General features: G+C 42.2%; 1 protein-coding gene across 1 annotated transcript; it reads left to right on the top strand.

Annotated features, from left to right (window-relative positions):
* The first annotated feature begins 1,356 nt into the window (after positions 1-1,356).
* Positions 1,357-20,786, top strand: PLVAP (plasmalemma vesicle associated protein). Its single transcript, XM_087894386.1, has 6 exons — positions 1,357-2,152; positions 4,853-4,949; positions 6,756-7,372; positions 9,063-9,273; positions 18,566-18,656; positions 19,253-20,786. The coding sequence occupies exons 1-6, from the start codon at positions 1,790-1,792 to the stop codon at positions 19,257-19,259; spliced, it is 1,386 nt and encodes a 461-aa protein (XP_087750512.1). The 5' UTR covers positions 1,357-1,789; the 3' UTR covers positions 19,260-20,786.
* The last annotated feature ends 1,500 nt before the right edge of the window (positions 20,787-22,286 follow it).

Here is a 22,286-nt window from a genome sequence, read left to right on the forward strand (position 1 = left end):
GGAGGGGTTGAGTCTGAGTTTGTTTCTCCCCATCCAGATCCGTACAGCCTCCAGGCACCGGGTCATCACGTCAAGGGCATGACATGTAGTAGTCTACACGTCAAGTAGAACCCATCCCTGACTTAGCCTCTTATTCTAAGTCTTAAATATGTTTTCAAAAGACCTCCCCTGCACAGAAATCACACCACCCAAAATTGCCATGTGGTCCCAGAATATGGTGGTGCTTTCCAGAGAAGTTGTGTGTCCATCAAAACGTTGCTTGGATGGCCAGAAGTGACTGATCAATAGTTTGCTTAGTGACCATTCAAAGTTGCAACGGCACTGGGAAGAAAACGTGACTTATGACCATTTTTCACACTTATGACCATTGCAGCATCCCCATGGTGATGTGATTTACATTCGGATGCTTGACAACTGACTCACATTTATGACGCTTGCAGTGTCCCATGGAGATTGTTTTGTTCCCCAGGCATCTGGCTCCACTGGGAACAGGCAGATGAACTCTAGCAAACAGGTTTTCATACAGATCATTTATTAGGGTATCCTCAAACACAGACTTACAATCGTGATGAGTCATGGTGAGTCGTGGTGAGATTTATCCTTTTTTCATAATCTGTCCCATTTCCTAGTGTAAAATGATGGTAGTTCTGTCCCCCTGTTCAGAAAGCATGCTTCTCTCTTCTGTGGTAGTTCAAAATGGCCGGGTCTTTGTTCTGCACCCAGGCAGAGAGCCTCAGTGGCCAATCAGACACACAGATATGGTCACATATAAGGAGACAGCTCTTAATTCTTAAGGTAACTTATTCACTATAACTCACTATCTGAAACAGCACAGTGATATGATCCCCTTTTGCAACCTACTGATAAGTCAATGGGGGAACCAGATTCACTTAACAACCGTGTGAGTAATTTAACAACGGCAGTGATTGGCTTAACACATGCGGCAAGAAAGATCGTAAAATGGGGCAAAATTCACTCAACAAATTTCTCACTTAGCAACCTAAATTTTGGACTCAGTTGTAGTCGTATTTAACAACCGTGTTACTAATTTAACAGATTCGCTTACGTAACAACTGTGTTACTAATTTAACAACAGCAGTGATTCACTTAACAAATGTGGCAAGGAAAGTCGTAAAATGGGGCAAAATACAAATTTCTCACTCAGCAACCTAAATTTTGCGCTCAATTGTAATCGTCGTACGTTGAGGACTACCAGATCTGGTTCTGAGGAACCATCCAGATTCTTCCTACCTTTTTACCCACCAGAAACCCACACCTCAGTGGCTCTCTTGTTCGTGACTCAATTTTGGAGGGCAAAGAGACGGAAAAGGGCTGGACAGGACATACTTGTGCTCTAGTCTGTTTGGCTTCTGCGTGCTGAAAGCAGAATGGGATTTGCTGTTTAGGTAACAAACATTACTTTGGGACAATCCCATCCTCTGCCAAGAGATGTGGTTGACGTCTTTCAGAGGGTCCTCTGAGACCAAGTTAAACGAAGAGGAGGCATTGCTGGCCTTGTTTTGACAAAGGGGGTGAGAGTGGGCCAGCAGAAAACAAACAAGGAAAGAGGAAGCGTTCTTTGATTCACTGATAACAATACCGCTTTCTTGGAATGGCGGCTGTGTTATGCTAACCCATAACCACCACCTTCTCCAATTAAACAGGAAGGAAACAAGGAGCCAAGTGGGAGGAAATATTAATCAGATGCAATATAAACAGTGGGAGATGTATGTCCCCACACAGTTGAACCCGAAGGCTGAATCGGGAACTAACCAAGACAATTGAAAACATGATGGAGAAGAATGCATACGCCATGGCCACTCTGGGCCTCGACACCAAAAATGCCCTTCAACCCAAGCGGGATTGTGGCTTCTACATGAAGTATTTCTTCCTCTTCCTCTCCCTCATCCAGTTCCTTATCATTTTGGGACTGGTACTTTTCATGATCTACAGCAACCCCCGGGAAGCCACCGAGAAACACCTCAAGGGCTTGACGAACCAGCTGCAGGACAGTGAGAAGAAGATCAAAGCCCTCAACGAAGAGATTGGCAAATTCAAGCGCCATCTTAATGCCACGGAGAAGGAAGCTCGTCTGGTACAGACCCAAATGGCCAGGCTGAACGCCACCTTGAGGCTTTGCAACAATGAAAAGGTAAGCCCTGGGGGAAGAAGAACATAAGGAGACAGATAGCCTTCAGGTTGCCATGAGCATCTGCCTTTTTCTATGCATTGATAGACATGAAGTTGAGTTCCTTTTCCAAAGGAAGGGAAAAATGATAAGCGCGTGGACAATGAGGATGGAATATGAAATGCATTGAAAGATTTGTCTGTTAAATAGGGCATTATTTAAGAGCCTTGGTGGCACAGCAGACTAAAGTGCTGCCTGCCTAAAGTAGCACCAGCTGCCTGCAATTACTGCAGGTTCGAATCTCACCAGGCTCAAGGTTGACTCATTACCCTGTGGGGCAATAAGCTGACTTTGTATAAAAAAGAGCCTTGGTAGTACAATGGTCTAAAGCACCCTGTTATTAAGACCAGCTGCCTGCAATTACTGCAGGGTTCGAATCTCGCCAGGCTCAAGGTTGACTCAGCCTTCCATCCTTTCTAAGGTAAGTAAAATGAGGACCCAGTTTGTGGGGGCAATAAGCTGACTTTGTATAAATATACAAAAAGGATGAAGACTATTGCTTAGCGCATTGTAAGCCGCCCTGAGTCTCCGGAGAAGGGCGGCATATAAATCAAATTAAAATAAATAAATAAATAAAAATAAATAAATAAAAAAAAGAACACCGCTTGTGGGGGCCGAAAGCCCTACTAAGCAGGTATATACAAAAAGTATGAAGGCTATTGCTTAATGCATTGTAAGCCGCTCTGAGTCTCCGGAGAAAGGGCGGCATATAAATTGAACCAATAAATAAATAAATAAATGATTAATTATTAAATATTACATTATTTTATTTAAATTCAAATTTAATTTAATTTAAGTTACCCTATGGTAAGATGGGGGGCCCATGGAGACACGCTTTAATAAAGGCATGGGTATTAGTCATGACGGCTACATTAAACTTCCATATTCAGTCTCTGAAGTAGCAGATACCAGAGAATAAATGCCAGGGAAAAATGTTTCTGCCTTGGGCATCTGTGTTACCATTGTTGGAAATAAGGTAGTGTGTTGGATTCTTTCAGCTTCAGATGATAGCCCTGGCACTTAACCCACAAAGTACCCTGTTTCCCCCCAAATAAGACATCCCCTGATAATAAGCCCAATTGGGCTTTTGAGCGCATGGCAATAAAGGCCAAGCACTTATTTCAGGGTTCAAAAAAAATATAAGACAGGGTCTTATTTTCGGGGAAACACGATAGATGTTTTGCAATGCTCAATGCTGTTCAGAACTTTTCTGGAGACTTTCCCCAGTCCTAAGAATTTATTTATTTATTTATTTATTTATTTATTTATTTGAGTACATATTAGATAATATATATAAGTATAAGCATGAATTGAATACATAAAATGAATACAATTAAAGGGAACATTAGGACAGGGACGGTAGGCACGCTGGTGCTCTTACAGACCTCTTAGGAATGGGTGAGGTCAACAGTAGACAGTTTTAAGTTAAAGTTTTGGGGGTTTTGGGATGGGACCACAGAGTCTGGTAGTACATTCCAGGTATTAACAGCTCTGTTACCGAAGTCATATTTTCTGCAATCGAGTTTGGAGCAGTTCACTTTAAGTTTGTATCTATTGTGCGCTCGTGTATTGTTGTGGTTGAAGCTGAAGTAGTCATTGATAGGTAGGACATTGTAGCAGATGACTTTATGAGCTATGCTTAGGTCATAAAACAAAATCATAAAAGTTGGGGGGGGTGTTATTCTAGATTGTTAAACCCTTCTAGGACATTGAACACTTGCTGACAAACCAAAGAGGGTGGCATTGGGGGGTGCTTCAGAAGACAGAATTCAAGTAGATTGACTCTAAGACAGTGTTTCTCAACCTTGGAAGCTTGAAGATGGGTGGACTTCAACTCCCAGAATCCCCCAGCCAGCACTGCTGGCTGGGGGATTCTGGGAGTTGAAGTCCACCCATCTTCAAGCTACCAAGGTTGAGAAACACTGCTCTAAGAGGACAGACTTTTGGGAAGTGACCAGCGCCTTGCAAGAGAAGGTTAAAGGCTTGGAGTGGTCAGTTTGAGAACAATCTTCTCCCAAGAAGTGGAGAAGGACATTTGTGGGAAAACAGCCAATGAGATTACTTGGGCAGTTGGGGGGATTTGTGCCCAACTAGGTCTGGAAGAAACAATGTGACAGATTGTTTCCCATTCCATGTCTCTTGAGACAGTATAGTTTGTGACGGTTACTTTGTGTATAGATTGGATTTTTTTTTTTTTAATTTGATTTATATGCCGCCCTTCTCCGGAGACCCGGGGCGGCTTACAGTGCGTTAAGCAATAGCCTTCATACTTTTGTATATTTATACAAAGTCAGCTTATTGCCCCCACAAACTGGGTCCTCATTTTACCTACCTTAGAAAGGATGGAAGGCTGAGTCAACCTTGAGCCTGGTGAGATTCGAACTTACAGTAATTGCAGACAGCTGGTGTTAATCACAATGCTTTTTTAGTCCGCTGAGCCACCAGGCCCGGTTAATGAGATTAACCACTTTCACAATCACAATGGTGTTTATGCACCTCTTGGAGGCTGACTTAATTTTTTAGAACCCATACAAGCCGTTGATTAGAATCTATTTAATCAGACGATGCTCCAAAGTTGAGAAGGCTGGGAAGCAAGCTGGTGGCTATTCTGTTATTCCCCAGCGACCATGGGAGAAACTTAATGGACTTTCCATCCTTTTCTAGACAAAGCTGAAGGAACAACAGATCAGCAATGCAGCAGCTCTTGCAGCGGCAAATGAAAATAAATTCAATTTGCGTTATTTGAATATTAGTTGCATTGGTGAGTATTGCAAACCCATCTTTATTCTTAGCCCTGTAATAAAAAACCAGAGAAATTTGCAGTGATGTTTCCTACTTATATCTCCTTCTGATTCAATATATACATATGCGTTGTCTTTGGGCTGTCTTTGAAAACAATTCCAGAGGGTTTGTTTGGTGCAAAAGTGCCAATATACGAAACCAGAGAATTGATTTCCCATGCAGATAACTATCCACTCCCTAACGCTATCAAGGTAAAGATTTTAATTGGGTTTTTAAAAAATGGGATTTTAAATTTGGGGTTTTAAATTGAGCCTATCATTTAATAATTTTAATTATTTTTAAATTTTGTCTGTCTTTGTGCTTTTAATCAGGCTGTACACCGCCCTGAGTCCTTCGGGAGAAGGGTGGTATAGAAATAAAATAAAATAAAATAAAATAAAATAAAATAAAATAAAATAAAATAAAATAAAATAAAATAAAATAAAATAAAATAAAATAAAATAAATAATAAAATAAAATAAAATAAAATAAAATAAAATAAAATAAAATAATAAAATAAAATAAAATAAAATAAAATAAAATAAAATAAATAAACGCTGACCATGCCCTGACCATAATGCTTTAGAATAGAATACAGAATAGTCCAATCCCTGCTCAAACAGGAGACCCTATACAATTTCAAACAAAAGGCTATTCAGTCCCTTCTTAAAAGCCTCCAGTGATGAAGCACCCCACAGCTTCGGAAGGCAAGCCGTTCCACTGGTTAATTGTACTAATTTTCAGGAAATTTCTCATTACTTCTAGGTTGGTTGTCTCCTTGATTAGTTTCCATCCATTATTTCTTGCCCTGCCTCCTGATGCTTTAGAAAACAAGTTGACCCCGTCTTCTTTGCGGGAGCCCCTTTCTGGATCGGGACGCCTTGCGCATGGTCACTCATGCCCTAGTCACCTCCCGTATGGACTACTGTAATGCTCTCTACATGGGGCTCCCCTTGAAAAGCACCCGGAGGCTCCAACTGGTCCAGAATGTAGCCGCGCGGGTGATTATGGGCGCAGCTTGTTGCGCCCATGTAACACCTCTCCTACGCAAGCTGCACTGGCTCCCGGTGGTCTTCCGGGTGCGATTCAAGGTGTTAGTTATCACCTTTAAAGCGCTCCATGGCTTAGGACCTGGGTACCTACGAGACCGTCTTTTGCCACCAATAGCCTCCCACCGACCAGTTCGTTCTCACAGGGAGGGAGTACTCAGGGTACTGTCAGTCAAATTATGTCGACTGGTGACTCCCAGGGGGAGGGCCTTCTCTGTGGGGGCTCCAACCCTTTGGAATGAACTGCCCCCTGAGATACGAAATATCCCTGATCTCCGTGCTTTCCGCCGTGCCCTCAAGACCCTGATGTTCTAACAGGCAGGGCTAAACATACAAACATGCAAATGATTTTTTAAATGTTATCTAATTCTGGGTTTTATTTAATTGACCAAACTAAGTAATAATTTTAATTAGCAATTTTATGCTGTTTGTGTGTCTATATTTTTCTTGACTGTACACCGCCTTGAATCCTACGGGAGAAAGGCGGTATAGAAATATAATAAATAAATAAAATAAATAAATAAATATTGGAACGCTGCTATGTAAGGCTACCATTCTAAAAAGTGACTTAGCTTAATGATATGTAATCAGTTCTTTATTTTATTTTTTTTTCTGGTGATAATTGCAAGGAATCTGTGGTGGTGTGGTGGAAGAATAGGGTTCTTGAATGCACACAGTCATGTCCACTTTTTGCAATATTGACCGGATGGCTTTTGTGCTTGTCGCTTGGTCTACAGCACAGGTGACCAGGCTGCAAAAGGAGCTGATGGGCTTGGAGCTGAATAGCAAGATGGAGAGAGAAAAGTTAAGCCAGGACAACAAGTCTTGGCAAAAGAAAGCCGAGGACACAGAGAAAGAGAAGAACGAATGCCTGCTAGACAAACTCCAGCTGCAAACACGGGAACAGAAGTACCAGGAGTTGAAGTCCGCCGTGATCCAAGAGTTAGAACCTGTCCTTAAGAACTTGAAAGCTTCCACGGAGCAGTTTTTGACTTCCTACGAGATCCGTGGCTGTTACCGCCTTGAGATTGAAAACACCTTCCGCTCTATCTTCAGAAATCTGCAGACCCATCTTGATACAGTGGCACAAGAACTTGACCAGAAGGCCAACGAGGTGACTCGAGAGAATGCCCTGTTGCAAACCCAGAAGGCTGCTTGTCAACAACATCTGCAGGAACGGGACCAGCAGCTCAGCCTCCAGCAGCAGCAGTTTAACTTGGAGAAGCAGATCCTCCAAGAAACCGGAGAACATCAAGCTCAGAAAATAAGGGGCGAATGCACGAAGATGCTGGATGAGAACGAAAGCTTGAAGCTGCAGCTCCAGCAGACCAAACAGGCCTGCATCGGCCTGCGGGTAAAGTTACCAAGACCTCAACTTCTGTTCGTAATGGGCAGAGTTAATCCCCTGGCATCTCCACTAGACCAGATCTCAGCAGCTCTGAGATTCTAGGAGCAGCTGTTGCCAGATTGGCCCTGGGCTACAGAAGCAATGGTGGGTTGCTACTGGTTCACACCGGATTGGATGAACCAGTAGTGTTGGCGGTGGGAGGCTCCGCCCACCTGCCCAAATGCTTCTGCGCAGAAGTGTTGCGCGCACGTCCACGAGCGAACCGGTAAAGGCAGGTTTTAAAACCCATCCCTGTACAGAAGCATCTACAAGAGATATGGGCTGCCCCCCCAAAAAACAGGAAGGTGGCTTAGGCTGTGAGATAGAAGCCTGCTGTTTTATACCAGTGTTGCCCAAGTAACCTGTGTAAGAGAGGAGTGGGCTCTCAATTGCACAATTGTAGGCACCATCATTAGGACCTTCTCATCTGCACCCAAGATACTCCTGGCTAGAAGGACTGGTCTCAGCAGTCCTAATTTAGGGTGGGGGGAGGTTAGTATTGAAGAGCTATTCAGATAGTCCTCAACTTACAACCACAACTAAGTCCAAAATGTCAGTTGCTAAGCACAACAGTTGTTAAGTGAGTTTTGCCCCATTTTACAACCTTCTTGCCACAGTTGTTAAGTGAATCACTGCAGTTGTTAAGCTAGTAACACAGTTGTTAAGTAAATCTGGCTTCCCCGTTGACTTTGTTTGTCAGAAGGTTGCAAAAGGTGATCGCATGACCCTGGGAGACTACAACTGTCATAAATACATGCCAGCTGCTAAGCACCCGAATTTTGATCATGTGATTGTGGGGATGCTGCAATGGTCGTAACTGTGAAAACCTGTCATAAGTCACTTTTTTCAGTGACGTCGTAACTTCAGATTGTCACTAAACAAATGGTTGTAAGTCGAGAACTTTCTGTAGATGGTGCGTAGAAATAAGCAAACCTGTTTAAAAATCTCTTTTCTGATGAAACTTCTATTTTGGACTTTGGAGTTTAAGTTAACCCAGCATCTCTGTTACCCTGTATCTCCTCTGCATTCCAATCACCTACATTACTTTAAAGACTTAAAGAATTTTCTAAACTGGAAAAGGAGTTTAGTTGTTGCAATAGAGCGAAATGATAATATGGGGAAAGAAGAACCAAGAGGGTCTATCTCTGATTTTAGAAAATGCCACAAATTCTTTGTAGGATTTTAGGATGCTAAATACATCTTCAATTGTGGGTGGAAAAGAAAACATGTAAAATATAAAATAAGTACCGGGAGGTCAACTAGAGGTTACAGAATAACAGAGTTGGAAGGGACCTTGGAGGTCTTCTAGTCCAACCTCCTGCTCAGGCAGGAAACCCTACAGCACTTCAGACAAATGGTTGTCCAATCTCTTCTTAAAAACTTCCAGTGTTGGAGCACTCACAACTTCGGGAGGCAATTTGTTCCACTGATTCATTGTTCACGTACTCTCTTCTGTTTAGTCTATTTCTGGAATTAAAGGCCAGGTTTAAATTGACTGGCCTGATTTTTACAACTACATGACCACATTGTTGAAATTAGGAGATGCCTTGTCAATTTGGGAGCTGTAGTTTTCCATTTTTAAAAAACAAAAATATAGGCTGTTAATGGTTAACCCATGAAGGTTTTGGAAAGCTCAACAAACTTATTATTTCTATAGACTTCAGCTCCGGGCAACACGGCTTTGAGGAACCCATTAAGTCTGGGCCCACCTAATCCCTTTGGCACCTTTCCAAGAAATTTGGGGAATACAGGAGGTCTCGGAAATCCTGTAGGAAGCTCTAATGTCTTCAGCAGTCCAAGCCTATGGGGGAGACCAAGTTCACCGGCTCAGCCGAGTTCTGGATCTCAGCGAAATTTAAACACGGCTGGTAAGTAATCCATTTCTGGAAAGAATGAGGTTTAGTTCTTTAAAATGCCTCTAACTGACCTGAGAACTCATGTCCTAGCACTCACAGATGGGGATCACACCTTTGAGGGACAAAGTAAAATGATTTTAGCTTTGAATATGTTTAAGACTGCAGGGACATAATTATTGCTTATTACTGGATTATAGTTGCTAGCAAACTGTAAGATTGCATTTGTCCGTCTTCTGACTCTGAAGGGTATCATCTTGTAGAATAACAGAGTTGAAAGGGGCTTCAAGGTGTTTTAGTCCAATCCCTTCACAAGCAGGAGATCCTATATCATTCTGGACAAACGGCTGTGCAATCTCTTCTTTAAAACTTCCAGTGATGGAGCACGCACAACAGTGGTGGGTTGTTACCGGTTCTCCCCGGTTCTTGCGAACTGGTAGTGGAAATTTTGAGTAGTTCGGAGAACCGGTAAATACCACCTCTGCCTGACCCCGCCCCCAATCTATTTGCTGCTTCCCGAGTCTCAGCTGATCGGCTAGAAGGAAAAAATCAGGGCTCACTTGACAAAGAAGAGGAAAAAAAAAAAAAACACCTTAGCTTTAAATTGAGAAGCCAAGAAACCTCCCAACTGATCAGTTACAACCGATCCGCTCCTTGTAAACCGCTCGGTGGTGGTAGATTGGCAATTGAGGCCAACCTGCCTGAAAGCGGTTTCCGATGCTCTCGATGGTGGCAGAGTGGCAAAAAACTGTTTACACTCTTGCCACGGCGCTTCAAAGGGCCACCCTACAGCTGAACAGCGGTGAAAGGCAGTGTGGTGTTAGATCAGTGTGCTCCAAAAACAAATGGGTAGACTGGTACGGCTCTGCAAGCTGTTAAAAGCCTGGTAGACCAGTACCTCTACTAAATCCTAAAGAATTGTTTGTTACATGACCATCAAACCACGCCCACAAAATAAGCCATGCCCACAGAACTGGTAGTAAAAAATTTTAGAATCCACCCCTGACCCACAACTTCTGAAGGCAAGCTGTTCCACTGGTTAATTGTTTTCATTGTTAGGAAATTTCTCCTTAGTTCTAGATTGCTTCTTTCCTTGGTTAGTTTCCATTCATTGCTTCTTGTCTTGTCTTCTGGTGCCTTGGAAAATAGGTTGACCCCCTCTCATTTGTGGCAGCCCCTCAAATACTGGAACACTGCTATTGTTCTTAGCTCTTGCCTAGCCCTTCTTTTCACTAGACTAGACATACTCAGTTCCTGCAAGTGTTCATCATGTTTTAGCCTCCGGGGCCCCCAATCATCTTTGTTGCTCTTCTCTGCACTCTTTCCAGAGTCTCTATCTTCTTTCAAGCTATGGATGATTTGAACTCCAGATATTTAAAGTCCTTGGCTCATGCTAAAGTAGAATTTCCCAACCTCAGCAAGCTTATGACATGTGGACTTCAATTCCCAGAATGGGTGTGCTGGCTGAGGAATTCTGGGAATTGAAGTACGTACGTCATAAATGTGTGGAGATTGGGAAACACTGTTCTAAAGAGATACTGCTTATTTTCCTGCTATGATTGCAGTTCACCTCCCTTTTGGTAAACAATACTTATTTTAAAATAACTAATGTCCATTTTCACCTTATTCCAGTATACAACAAGATGAAAGATGAAAGCTTCATTTTAAGTTTACTTGGGTGACAAATAGAATAACTGTGTCATTGGCATGTGAATAATAAAAACAATAAAAGGTGAATTTCATTATTATTATTTTTTTTACAAAGGTTGAGTTATGGAACAGATCCAGAGATTGAAAAGAGAGCTAGGATTCACCCTTTTTAAACTCCTTCTTCGATAGGTGCTGGAGCAGGGAATCCCCAAAAGTTTTATACCTTACTCACACAGTGTTTCCATGTAGCTTCATAATTAGATGAAGCAGTCAGCAATTTAGGACAGGCAGACATTTTTGCCTGTTGCCTCTTTTTAGAGATTGAATCAAAGGATGTCTTTAAATCAGAAAGGCAGCCTAGGAAGTAGAAGAAATTATTTTCTGCCAGGCCATGTAGCTCAAGTCAATGATGAAACATGAACCATCCCATCCAGTTTTGGTCCCCACGATGTAAAAAAGATGTTGAGATTCTAGAAAAGAGCAACAAAGTATGATTAGGGGACTGGAGGCTAAAACATATGAAGAACGGTTGCAGGAACTGGGTATGTCTAGTTTAATGAAAAGAAAGACTAGGGGAGACATGATAGCAGTGTTCCAACATCTGAGTAGCTGCCACAAAGAAGAGGGAGTCAAGCTGTTCTCCAAAGCACCTGAGGGCAGGATAAGAAACAATGGGTGGAAACTCATCAAGGAGAGAAGCAACCTAGAACTAAGGAGAAATTTCCTGACAGTTAGAACAATTAATCAGTGGAGCAACTTGCCTCCAGAAGTTGTAAATGCTCCAACACTGGAAGTTTTTAAGAAGAGATTGGACAACCATTTGTCTGAAATGGTGTAGGATTTCCTGCCTAAGCAGGGGTTTGGACTAGATGACCTCCAAGATCCCTTCCAACTCTCCTATTCTATTCTATTCTATTCTATTCTATTCTATTCTATTCTATTCTATTCTATTCTATTCTAATTCTAATTCTAATTCTAATTCTATCCTATCCTATCCTATCCTATCCTATCCTAATCTATCCTTTATCCAGCTTGCTTCTCTACACATTGTCTTAAAACAGTGAGTCACCTGGCTTCCCCTGAAGATGTACGACCTAATCTGTTAGACATACTTAGGGGACTGAAAAATTTGGCCAAAAAGTCTTGTCACCATTCATGGAAATCAGGATTATGGTAGTGTCAGCCTTACCAGGTAGACTGGATGTCAACCTGCAAAACGACTTCAGTTGAAGCTATGCTTCCTTCTGCTTCATTTCTTGGTTGCCATTCAAAGGGGAGGGGGAAAAGAAGGGGGCGGGACTCAGGAATGTGGTGGCTCATCTGGCTAGCCATAACATCTACTAGCTGGCTTGAGAACCAAGGTCATGTCAACGGACTGTCAGAATTTTATTTTGGCTACCATCCCCAGCTATCTCTACCCCAACCCACCTTGTTCCCACAGCTCAACTCATCTCTGCTGTGTCAGCCCTGGAGATGACAGGAGAAAATGGCTCCAGGGCTGACACAGACACCTGTTAAGATGAGTGGAACCTACCTCTGGACTGATTGGCCCATGTGAACTGAGAGACATAGTGGGGGTAGAGAGGTCTCATTCTTTTAACTATCCGTAAGCACGGGAATAATTTAGAGCTAGCTTCACCTGTCTAAGTATGACAGTACCGATATGATGTACTCATTTCTTGAACCTGAACAAAATAGCTTGACTTCCTGGAGTTCATTATTCGGAACGATGACATCAGACAGGAAACACAGCCAGATAAACTAATTCAGTTTTATTGTAAAGCTACACATTTCAAGTCTAAAAGTACAATTCTCCCACTGTCTCCTATACAGCCTGAGAAACTAGGGAGGGTCTCTTCTGAATCTTTTGCCCCACCTACTATCCAGCTGCAGGCCATGTTGTCTCTTTTCTGATCATTCCCTAGGCCAGGGAATGGCAACTTTAAGACTTGTGGACCATGGCAACTTTAAGACTTGTGGACTTCAACTTCCAGAATTCCTCAGCCAGCTTTGCTGCCTGAAGAATTCTGGGAGTTGAAGTCCACAAGTCTTAAAGTTGCTACAGTTGGAGACCCCTGCCCTAGGCAGCATCTCTTCACACCATCTTTCAAGATCACTCCCACATAATGTCGCATGAAACCCACCCCCCCTTCTTTGGCAACTGAAAGGGATAACCAATATCAGTAAATAGAGAAGTGAGTCCTGTTACCCACCAATCAGAGTTTATCGTAAAGAGTTCCGTTTCGATCAGGTTTCCCAACAGCTGAAACCTGCAGCTGCCAGCACAGTTTAAAAACCTCAGTAGTGGATATAGAAAGTCAACGAAATAAAGCATCCTGTAATTTATTTATTTAACAGAATAACAGAGTTGGAAGGGACCTTGGAGGTCTTCTAATCCAACTCCCTGCTTAGGCTGGAAACACTATACCATTTCAGACAACTGGTTGTCCAATTTCTTCTTTAAAACTTCCAGTGTTGGAAGTATAGATTTATTAAATTTTATTAAATTTATATGCCACCCATCTCACAATCTAGACAATGACTCTGGGCAGCTTATACTGCCATAAAAGCATAAATACAAAAAGATTAAAATTAACCGGAGTGGGATTGGATCAGGTGTAACATTGCTAAATGTAGCATGGTAATGCTGAACCAATTTTCTCAAATGAAATTACCTGACCCACCCCAGAAGCCCTTTTGGGGGTAAAATTAGGCTGTAAGCCACCAATGCCAAATTTATCTTTAATTGATTGTTCCAACTGAGCCTCCTGCTTTCATCTTTGAAGCAAGATCTTATCGAATTTTTCCAGATCAAATAACGTATCACTCAGTGTCTATAGTTATCATTACAGAACACATTGCAAATTGCAATTAGTTTTGCACACTCTTGATTATATTGGGAGTTTGTTTTACACTTAGTTCTGCTACTCTTTGCTGGAACTTTAACCATTAGATTACACCCACATTACACCAATTCTCTGCGAGCTGCACTGGCTCCCTATTGGTCTCCGGTCACAATTCAAGGTGTTGGTTATTATCTTTAAATCCCTACATGGCTCAAGACCAGGTTATCTTCGAGACCGCCTTCTGCCGCATAGCTCCCAGCGACCAGTAAGATCCCACAGAGTTGGTCTCCTCCGGGTCCCATCAGCTAAACAATGTCGGCTGGTGGGCCCGCGGGGGTGGGCCTTCTCTGTGGCTGCCCCAGCTCTCTGGAACCAGTTACCTCCTGAGGTCCGGACCATCCCCACCCTATTGGCCTTCCGAAAAGCGGTGAAGACCTGGCTTTTCTGGCAGGCCTGGGGCCGTTGATCTCGCTCTTGTGATCTGGTGAGATCTGGCCATGAATGGTGTAAATGAGTTTTTAATGTTTTTAATGTTTTTTAATATTTCAATGTCTTTTTATAATGATTTTTTAAATGTATTGTGAGCCGCCCTGAGTCTTCGGAGAGGGGCGGCATATAAATTTAATTAATTAAATTAAATTAAATTAAATTAAGATCCCTATCTGGATGTTGAGCCATGGCAATTGGACTTTTTTGCTTTTTGGTTTGAAACCTTTTGCTGTTTATCCAAGTAGCTTCTTCAGTAGCTTCTTGCAGACTGAAGAAACTACTTGGATAAGCAGGATAATGTTTCAAAACAAAACAAAAAAAAGAAGCCCAGTTGCCATGACTCAGCTCCACATATATACATACAGTTCCAGACAAACTCTATCTGGATGAGTGAGAATCTTCATCAACGCATTAGATTCCTAGTGATGTTCATTATTTAATGCACAATGTCTAATATTAAACGGATCTTAAATTGGAATGTTTTAATTACAGCCAAAATTATTTAATTATTTTAAACAGTTTTTAGATTTTGTATGTTTTGTATGTATGTCTTGTTTTTACTTTGGCTGTTCACCGCCCTGAGTCCTACATTGGAGAAGGGCGGTATAGAAATTTAAACAAATAAATAAATAAATAAATAATATGTTCAACTCATCTTTTACGACTCAATGAGCTATTAAAGCCGGAAAACTATTGATGAGCTATAAAGATGGGCAATAACCCTTTTAAATTCGTAGTACCATGTAATTCAATAATTGCGCTCTGAAAAGATGTTCTCCACCCAATATATTAATTAGAAATATAATTAATTATTCCGAGCCAGCTATATTAGAAACTAGTCTTGCAATAAATAAGGAGATGATTGTTTCGAGGTGAAAACAATTTTTAAAGGATTATAGTACCTTAGTAACATTTGAGGATATTATTATGTGAGCAATGGTACTAATACCGGTAAAAACCTCAAAAGGTGAATTCTGCCCTCAAGAAGTCATTCATTCAGCCAACTCATTTACACTAGATTGAATTGGGGATCAATTATTTAGTTACTACATTTCCCCCCACTTCCATTTTGGAAATGGTCAGGATGGTCAACATTGCAATTATTTCATGTTTTCACCCCATAACAACAACCTTCTAAGAGAGATAGGGCTAAGAGAGTGTGAGTGGCCCAAAGCCATCTATGGAGCCCTGTGTCTAGGGCTGGAGTTGAATGTGGGTCTCTCCACTGCTTCCCCCAACAACTACCACTGTATGCCTTTCTGGCTCTCTATTTAGTCAAGCCACACACACATTATTAGTTCCCTTATTTTTTATACAGTAAAGCTTGGGGAGGAACAGATCACTGGGCATATAGCAATAGCACTTAGACTTATATATCGCTTCACAGTGCTTTACAGCCCTCTCTAAGTGGTTTACAGAGTTCAGTCTATTGCCCCCAACAATCTGGGTCCTCATTTTACTGACCTCGGAAGGATGGAAGGCTGAGTCAACCTTGAGCCTGGTGAGATTCGATCAGCCAAACTGCTGGCAGCCGGTGATTAGCAGAAGTAGCCTGCAGTACTGCACTCTAACCACTGTGCCACCCTTGGCTCTATGTCGTAATATTGCAATATGTCATAATATTGCATGAATATATACTGTAATGTACTGTAGCAAAGGGCCATAGGGCCCAACCTAGCATTAAGGCAGTGTTTCCCAAAGTGTGGTACGCGTACCCCCAGGGGTACGGGAAGAGTTTGGTGGGGGTACGCGTTGCACCGGAGTTTGGTGGGGATCATGTGGGAATATCCACTGCACCGTGCTTAGCTGCGCCCACAGAACAAGGAAAGAAATAGGCGCGTATCGCAGTTTTTACACGGAAACTGGGGCCATCGTACATCGTATCGCAACTCATTATGGCGGGAACTTCTGCGCATCCTTCGCGCAGCTCGGGTTCGGCCATTTTTAAACTGCGGGAACATTAACAGTTGATGTTGAGCTGCGGAGCTGTTTAAATGCCGGAGAATTGCAGTGTTATCTAAGTGTTTCCCAAAGTGTGGTACGCATACCCCCAGGGTATCATATGTTTTTTATGAGGGGTACTCAGCGTTACAAAAATTATAGAAGGGGTACACATATGTCAAACATTTGGGAAACACTGCATTAAGGTTACCAGCAAGAATTAAATTAGCATTTGAATGCATTAGAAACAATTCCAATAGATAATTCTCAAACTCAGTGTTTTGTTTTATTAACTTACATTACAGAAAATAAATGTTAATTTCAAAATAGTGTCCCTAGCCAGAATGACACTGGCTCATGATTAGAATGAATAAAAATCAGGAAAGAGAAGAATACTGTGTAGACTAAGAATGCACTCAAGGCAATTGAGGCATTAGAAAGATTGTAGGGGACTGAAAATTGAGGCAGGAAGATTGACGTCAGCTTTGACAGGGTTACATATAAATATTGCTGTTCTTAAAGCTCTGCTAGACTCCAGTTTTTAACCACAGAGCATTGAAAATTAGCTCCTGCAGCCCCAAGATATGCATATAATTTCTTGCAAACTGATAGTGGAAAACATCCTTTGACTCCCATTAGCCAGCCCTGTTATTTATTCTGTACTACATCATGATTGATAAACAACTGTAAATTGGTGCAATGGTAGAGCAGAACCCACCATAAATATAATTAAGAAGATACTTGTCCTAAAGATAACATGGCAAAGAACATGAACCATCCTCTCCAAATTAGCATAAATATCAAAATGTGGAGCCACTGTCCAATTGCCTTATATTAGAGAGATATTCTGATACGTGCTTGGACCTTCTGCTTGAGAATTTGGAAATGATACTTATGGAATGACTCTTGGATACCCAACAGAAGGTTTTGCTAGTCTCCTGGAATAAAACAGGCGGAGAAATTCTTCCTTCAGGAACTTATTGGGCAGAGTTGAGATGATCTTCTGATGAGTAATCTGAGAATAGAATAGTAGAATTTAATGATATTCATTGCAGGCTACCCCTAGCTTAAAAGATAGATCAAGCCAGAAAGGACTTCGTATGGTAATTTTGGTCAAATTCAAACTAATAAGAAACTTAATTGAGACCAACTCTTAAACTACGGCAAAGAAGCAGAATATGTATGTATGTATGTATGAAATGTCAATCAAAAGGTTGGCAGTACAGCGGTTCGAATCCCTAGTGCCACGTAACAGGGTGAGCTCCTGTTACATGTCCCAGTTTCTGCCAACCTAGCAGTTCGATAGCACTTAAAAAATGCAAGTAGAAAAATAGGGACCACCTTTGATGGGAAGGTAACAACGTTCCGTGCGCCTTTGGTGTTGAGTCATGCCGACCACATGACCACAGAGACGTCTTCAGACAGCTCTGGCTCTTCGGCTTTGAAACAGAGATGAGCACCGCCCCCTAGAGTCGGGAACGACTAGCACATATGTGCAAGGGGAATTTATTTATTTAGTTCAATTTATATGCCGCCTTTCTCCTGAGACTCAGGGCTGCTTACAATGCATTTAAAAAAAAAACATTATAAAACAATTTAAAAATTAAAATATTAAAACCCATTCACACCATTCATGGCCGGATCTCACAAGATCGCAACAGCGAGATCAACGGCCCCAGGCCTGCCGGAAAAGCCAGCTCTTCACCGCTTTTCAGAAGGCCAATAGGGTGGGGGTGGTCCGGACCTCAAGAGATAAGTGGTTCCAGAGAGCTGGGGCAGCCGAGAGAAGGCCATCTCCCGCGGGCCCGCCAGCCGGCATTGTTTAGCTGACGGGACCCGGAGGAGACCAACTCTGTGGAATCTTACCAGTTGCTGGGAGCTATGTGGTAGAAGGCGGTCTCGAAGATAACCTGAGCCATGTAGGGCTTTAAATCTTCACCTTTACCTTTATGTATGAAATTTATATGCCTCCCATCTCACTATCACATCTCTGGCCACACTAGGATTTATCATCACTAAGAAGCACAAATTGGAGAATGGAAATAGCCCAGCTCTCCATTTCTTCAGGGTAGCCACTGTTCTCTGATCCTGGTGCCAAATTACACCACTGTCTTGAGTTCATTCCCAGTTCTTTCTTAATGTAATATTTAAAACATGCGAGCTTGGATTGCTAGAGTAATAATTCTTCATAATGTATTTTGTCACTTTGACTAGAATGGTCTTCTACAACCTGGTGTCTTCCACATGTGTTGGGATGCACCTACTGAAGAGGATTTTTACCCAAATATTTTGAGTGGGGGAAAGTAGATCTTGTGATTGTGGTAGGAAGACTGGTGATCCTTTCATTACTATGTGCAAATTTATATCTACTTTTTCTTTAGAACAAAATAAATTCCAGGAGATCTTGAAGGCTGCTGCAGAGACTGGAAAGTTGTCAAATTTAGCACCAGTAAATCCAGCGGGACAGCCCAAGTAAGTTTATGAATCTGTGGTTTTCAAGTTTCCCAATCAGAGGGCAGCATCAGGTTAATTTAAGTGGGCTAGAGAGCAGAGTTTGTGCAAATGCTGATTGATTTTGTACCAGAGGGAGTTGCATAAATACTTAGCTCCATCTCTAAGTTGAAATATTTAGTCTCCAACAGCAAAATTTCTGAAAGTGACTCTGAGGTTAAAACGAAATCAAGAACAGGTAGCAAATAGGGGTTTCAAAGAATTAGCTTATGAGAATTAAAGCCATGTAATGTGATGATACCGTAATCTCAGAGGCTTTCAAAAGATTGTTGAAAAAGAGGAAGAAGAAGGTGGGATCAGTTCAAAGGTATTCACCATGATGGTTAAGCAGACTTTAAATCACAAGGAGACCATCTCCGCAAGGTATTGAGAAAGGAAAGGTTGTGGAGTGCACACAATGTTTTTGTGTGCTTCCCAAGAACATCCAGTTAGTCACTGTGAAGAACAGGATGTGGATTAATATCAACCTTGACATGCGTCCAAATTCTAATGACTGGTCAAGTTATTTTGACAAGCCACTTAATTCTTTCCTTGTATTTTGCTTTTTCTTATCCCAGGAGTTAAAGGAAACATTGACAAAGACAACTAAGAATTCAAAACAGCTCCTAAGCATAAGACTGAAGTGTTGAGTAGGGGCAGGAAAACATTCACCTCTGTGGAAAAGACTTCAAACAGTAATTGAAGAGAGAAGGCCTGGAAGAGCTTTGGGGCCAGTGGAGTGGATCTCAAGTCGGGATTCTGCCCTCTTCTATAACATAACTGGCATTTAATTCTAGCTCAGTCTTGCACACTGATGTCTTTTACTGACCCAACATTGATTTCCTTCAGTATCTTTGGGTTCATACAAAAAACGTACTCCTTCATCGGATTGAGGGTCCATTGATGAAAAACCCACATCAATCCTTCTGCCTCAGGTTTCTTTACTTATATAGTTATTGCAAAGATAGAATGTAATCCCTGTGACTAGTGATGGGATTCAGCCGGTTTAGGCCGGTTCGAGTGAACCGGTAAATAAATTGCTGGCTGGCCCCACCCCGCCCCTTCCAGGAGTCCCCATGTGCCCCATTTTGGCTCCCAGGTAAGTGCAGGGAGGCCTCCTAGGCCCAAAATGGGGTGCAGGGGGAGGCGGTGCCTCCCCGCCCCTGTCGCCCGTTTTCACTTCCAGGAGGCTTCAAGGAGGCTTCCTAGGCCTGCTTTCGCTCCCAGGAGGCTTCAGGGAGGCCTTCTAGGCTCAAAATGGGGCGCTGGGGGACGCATCCCCCCAAGCCTATTTGTGCTCCCAGGGGAATGCAGGAGGCCGAGTGCTGCCTGTCACACCCCTGGCCATGCCCACTATGGCCACACCCACAAAGCCGGTCATTAGGGCAGAGAACCGATTGTCAAATTATTTGAATCTCACCACTGCCTGTGACATCACCATCCAGATGAGATGTGAATGCAATCAGTCAATATTTTCAGTGATTTCATGCCACTACTACATTCATTCAAAATGTAAGCAAAAAGGATGGAAATTGTAAATGCACTCTTCACATAAACGAAGAGTTAGTGTTCCTGCAGTTTTGTAAGATACTGTGGCATATTTATGTATATAGTTTTATGTAGGCATGCACTCATATATTGGAGAAGTTGTGTTTCTCTTGATTATTAGCTGGGCTGAAGGTCCCCTGTTCACCACTGGCATCTGATTATCCAGTCCACTCTAACTCTGTGAGTATCCCACTAAAGTTGATTACAATTACTGTATGTCTGATAACAGAGTTGAAAAGCTCTTTATCTACACTGAAGCTCTGAAGAACTAAAGAAAAAACCCTAAAAAGTTCCAAGCAAGATAGATTCATGGTCTATCAGTGATGGCAACTCTCTTTCTCAATATGACTTTGTTTTGGGGTTTCTGGAGGCATCATGCTAGCCTGTTTAGAAACAACATCATGGTCTGTAGATCTTGGTTTGGTCAGTAAACCCATCTTGCATTTGTTCTATTGCAATAACAAATAAAACTGCTATTGACAAAATATATTCCATTCAAATGATTAAGAAGAGCAATGTGGGCTATGGAAGATGCACAACTAATAAACTTCATATGAAAATCTAGCAGGAGTGGTGCTTGATTTTGATAAGAACTGTTGTTTTTACTTCTTTTAACACTCCTTGGAAAGTGAGTTATTTATGAGAAGGAACAAGGGTGATCTAACCTTACATTGCTTTTGTCAACTTCCTCATCTCCCACCCACAAAAGTCTTTGTGTCACAGGGCAGAGTTTCAGTTTTATGCTAGCAAGCAAAATTTCTCAGAGAGAAATTCAAAATAGGGCAAGAGTAAACAACTAAAAATGCAGACTTCCTTTCTAGGCAGTTGAGAAACATGGATGGCCGTAGCTCTGATTCTGTTGGGAAGCAGAGATGGAATGCTCTCCCGTGTTGTATTTCTTGAAATAATACTGTTAGTTCTCAATTTACAACCTTTCATTTAGCAACTGTTTGAAGTTACAGCAGCACTGAAAAAAGTGACTTACAATGGATCCTCACCAGTGGTGGGATCCTGCTGGTTTAACAACCAGTTCGGTGATTGCATGCTTTGCGCTCACGGGCCTGATGCACACTGTGCGCGCGTGAGAAATTTTACGAACACTTACCTTCCGCGGTACTGCTGGGGAGTAACACAGCTGAGGCATGGCAATCCGCACTGCCACGTGAATCAGCTGAGAAGATATGGGACAGTAAAGCCCAGGGGCTGGTGGGCGGGCCACCTGATCGTTGGAGCAAACCGGTTCGCTCCCAGCTGACCGTCGGAGCTACTGGTTCGCCCAAACAAGTCCAAACCAGTAGAATCCCACCCCGATCCTCACACTTACAACTATTGCAGCATTCCTCACAGTCACATGATCAAAATTTGAGTTCTTGACAACTGGGATGTATTTACAACTGTTGCAACATCCTTGGGTGGTGTGATCAGCATTTGTGACTTTCCCAGCCATCTTCCAACACGTCAAGGGAGGAAACACGATTTGCTTAACGACCATGTGATTCACTTAACAACTGCCTTACTTACTAATGAAAATTCTGGTCCCAATTTTGGTCCTTTACTACCTTCACTGCACTCTCTTTCCCTTGCCCCACTCCTGATATTAGGAAGCAAAGCTTCGTTGGTTGATGTTGAGAAGACAATATCAAGAGAATATCTACTGTGGGCAAGGAGGATTAAGTTTGCTTCTGGGGAAAATCCGAAACTACATACACAGATGAAAGCAATAGGAGGGAAGGAATAACAGAATAACAGAGGTAGAAGGGACCTTGGAGATCTTCTAGTACAAGCAGGAGACCTAATACCATTCCAGACAAGTGGCTCGTCTTAAAAGCCTCCAGTGATGGAACACCATAACTTCTGAAGGCAAGTTGTTCTACTGGTTTATTGTTCTCACTGTTAGGAAATTTCTTCTTAATTCTAGATTGCTTCTCTCCTTGATTTGTTTCCACCCATTGTTTCTTGTCTTGCCTTCTGGTACTTTGAAAAATAGTTTGAGCCCCATCTTCTTTGTGGCAGCCCCTCAAATATTGGAACACTGCTACGATGTCACCCCTACTCCTTCTTTTC

The sequence above is a fragment of the Pantherophis guttatus genome, chromosome 1 (genome assembly GCF_059756535.1).
Source record: "Pantherophis guttatus breed Tessera chromosome 1, ASM5975653v1, whole genome shotgun sequence".
NCBI classification, from domain to species: domain Eukaryota; kingdom Metazoa; phylum Chordata; class Lepidosauria; order Squamata; family Colubridae; genus Pantherophis; species Pantherophis guttatus.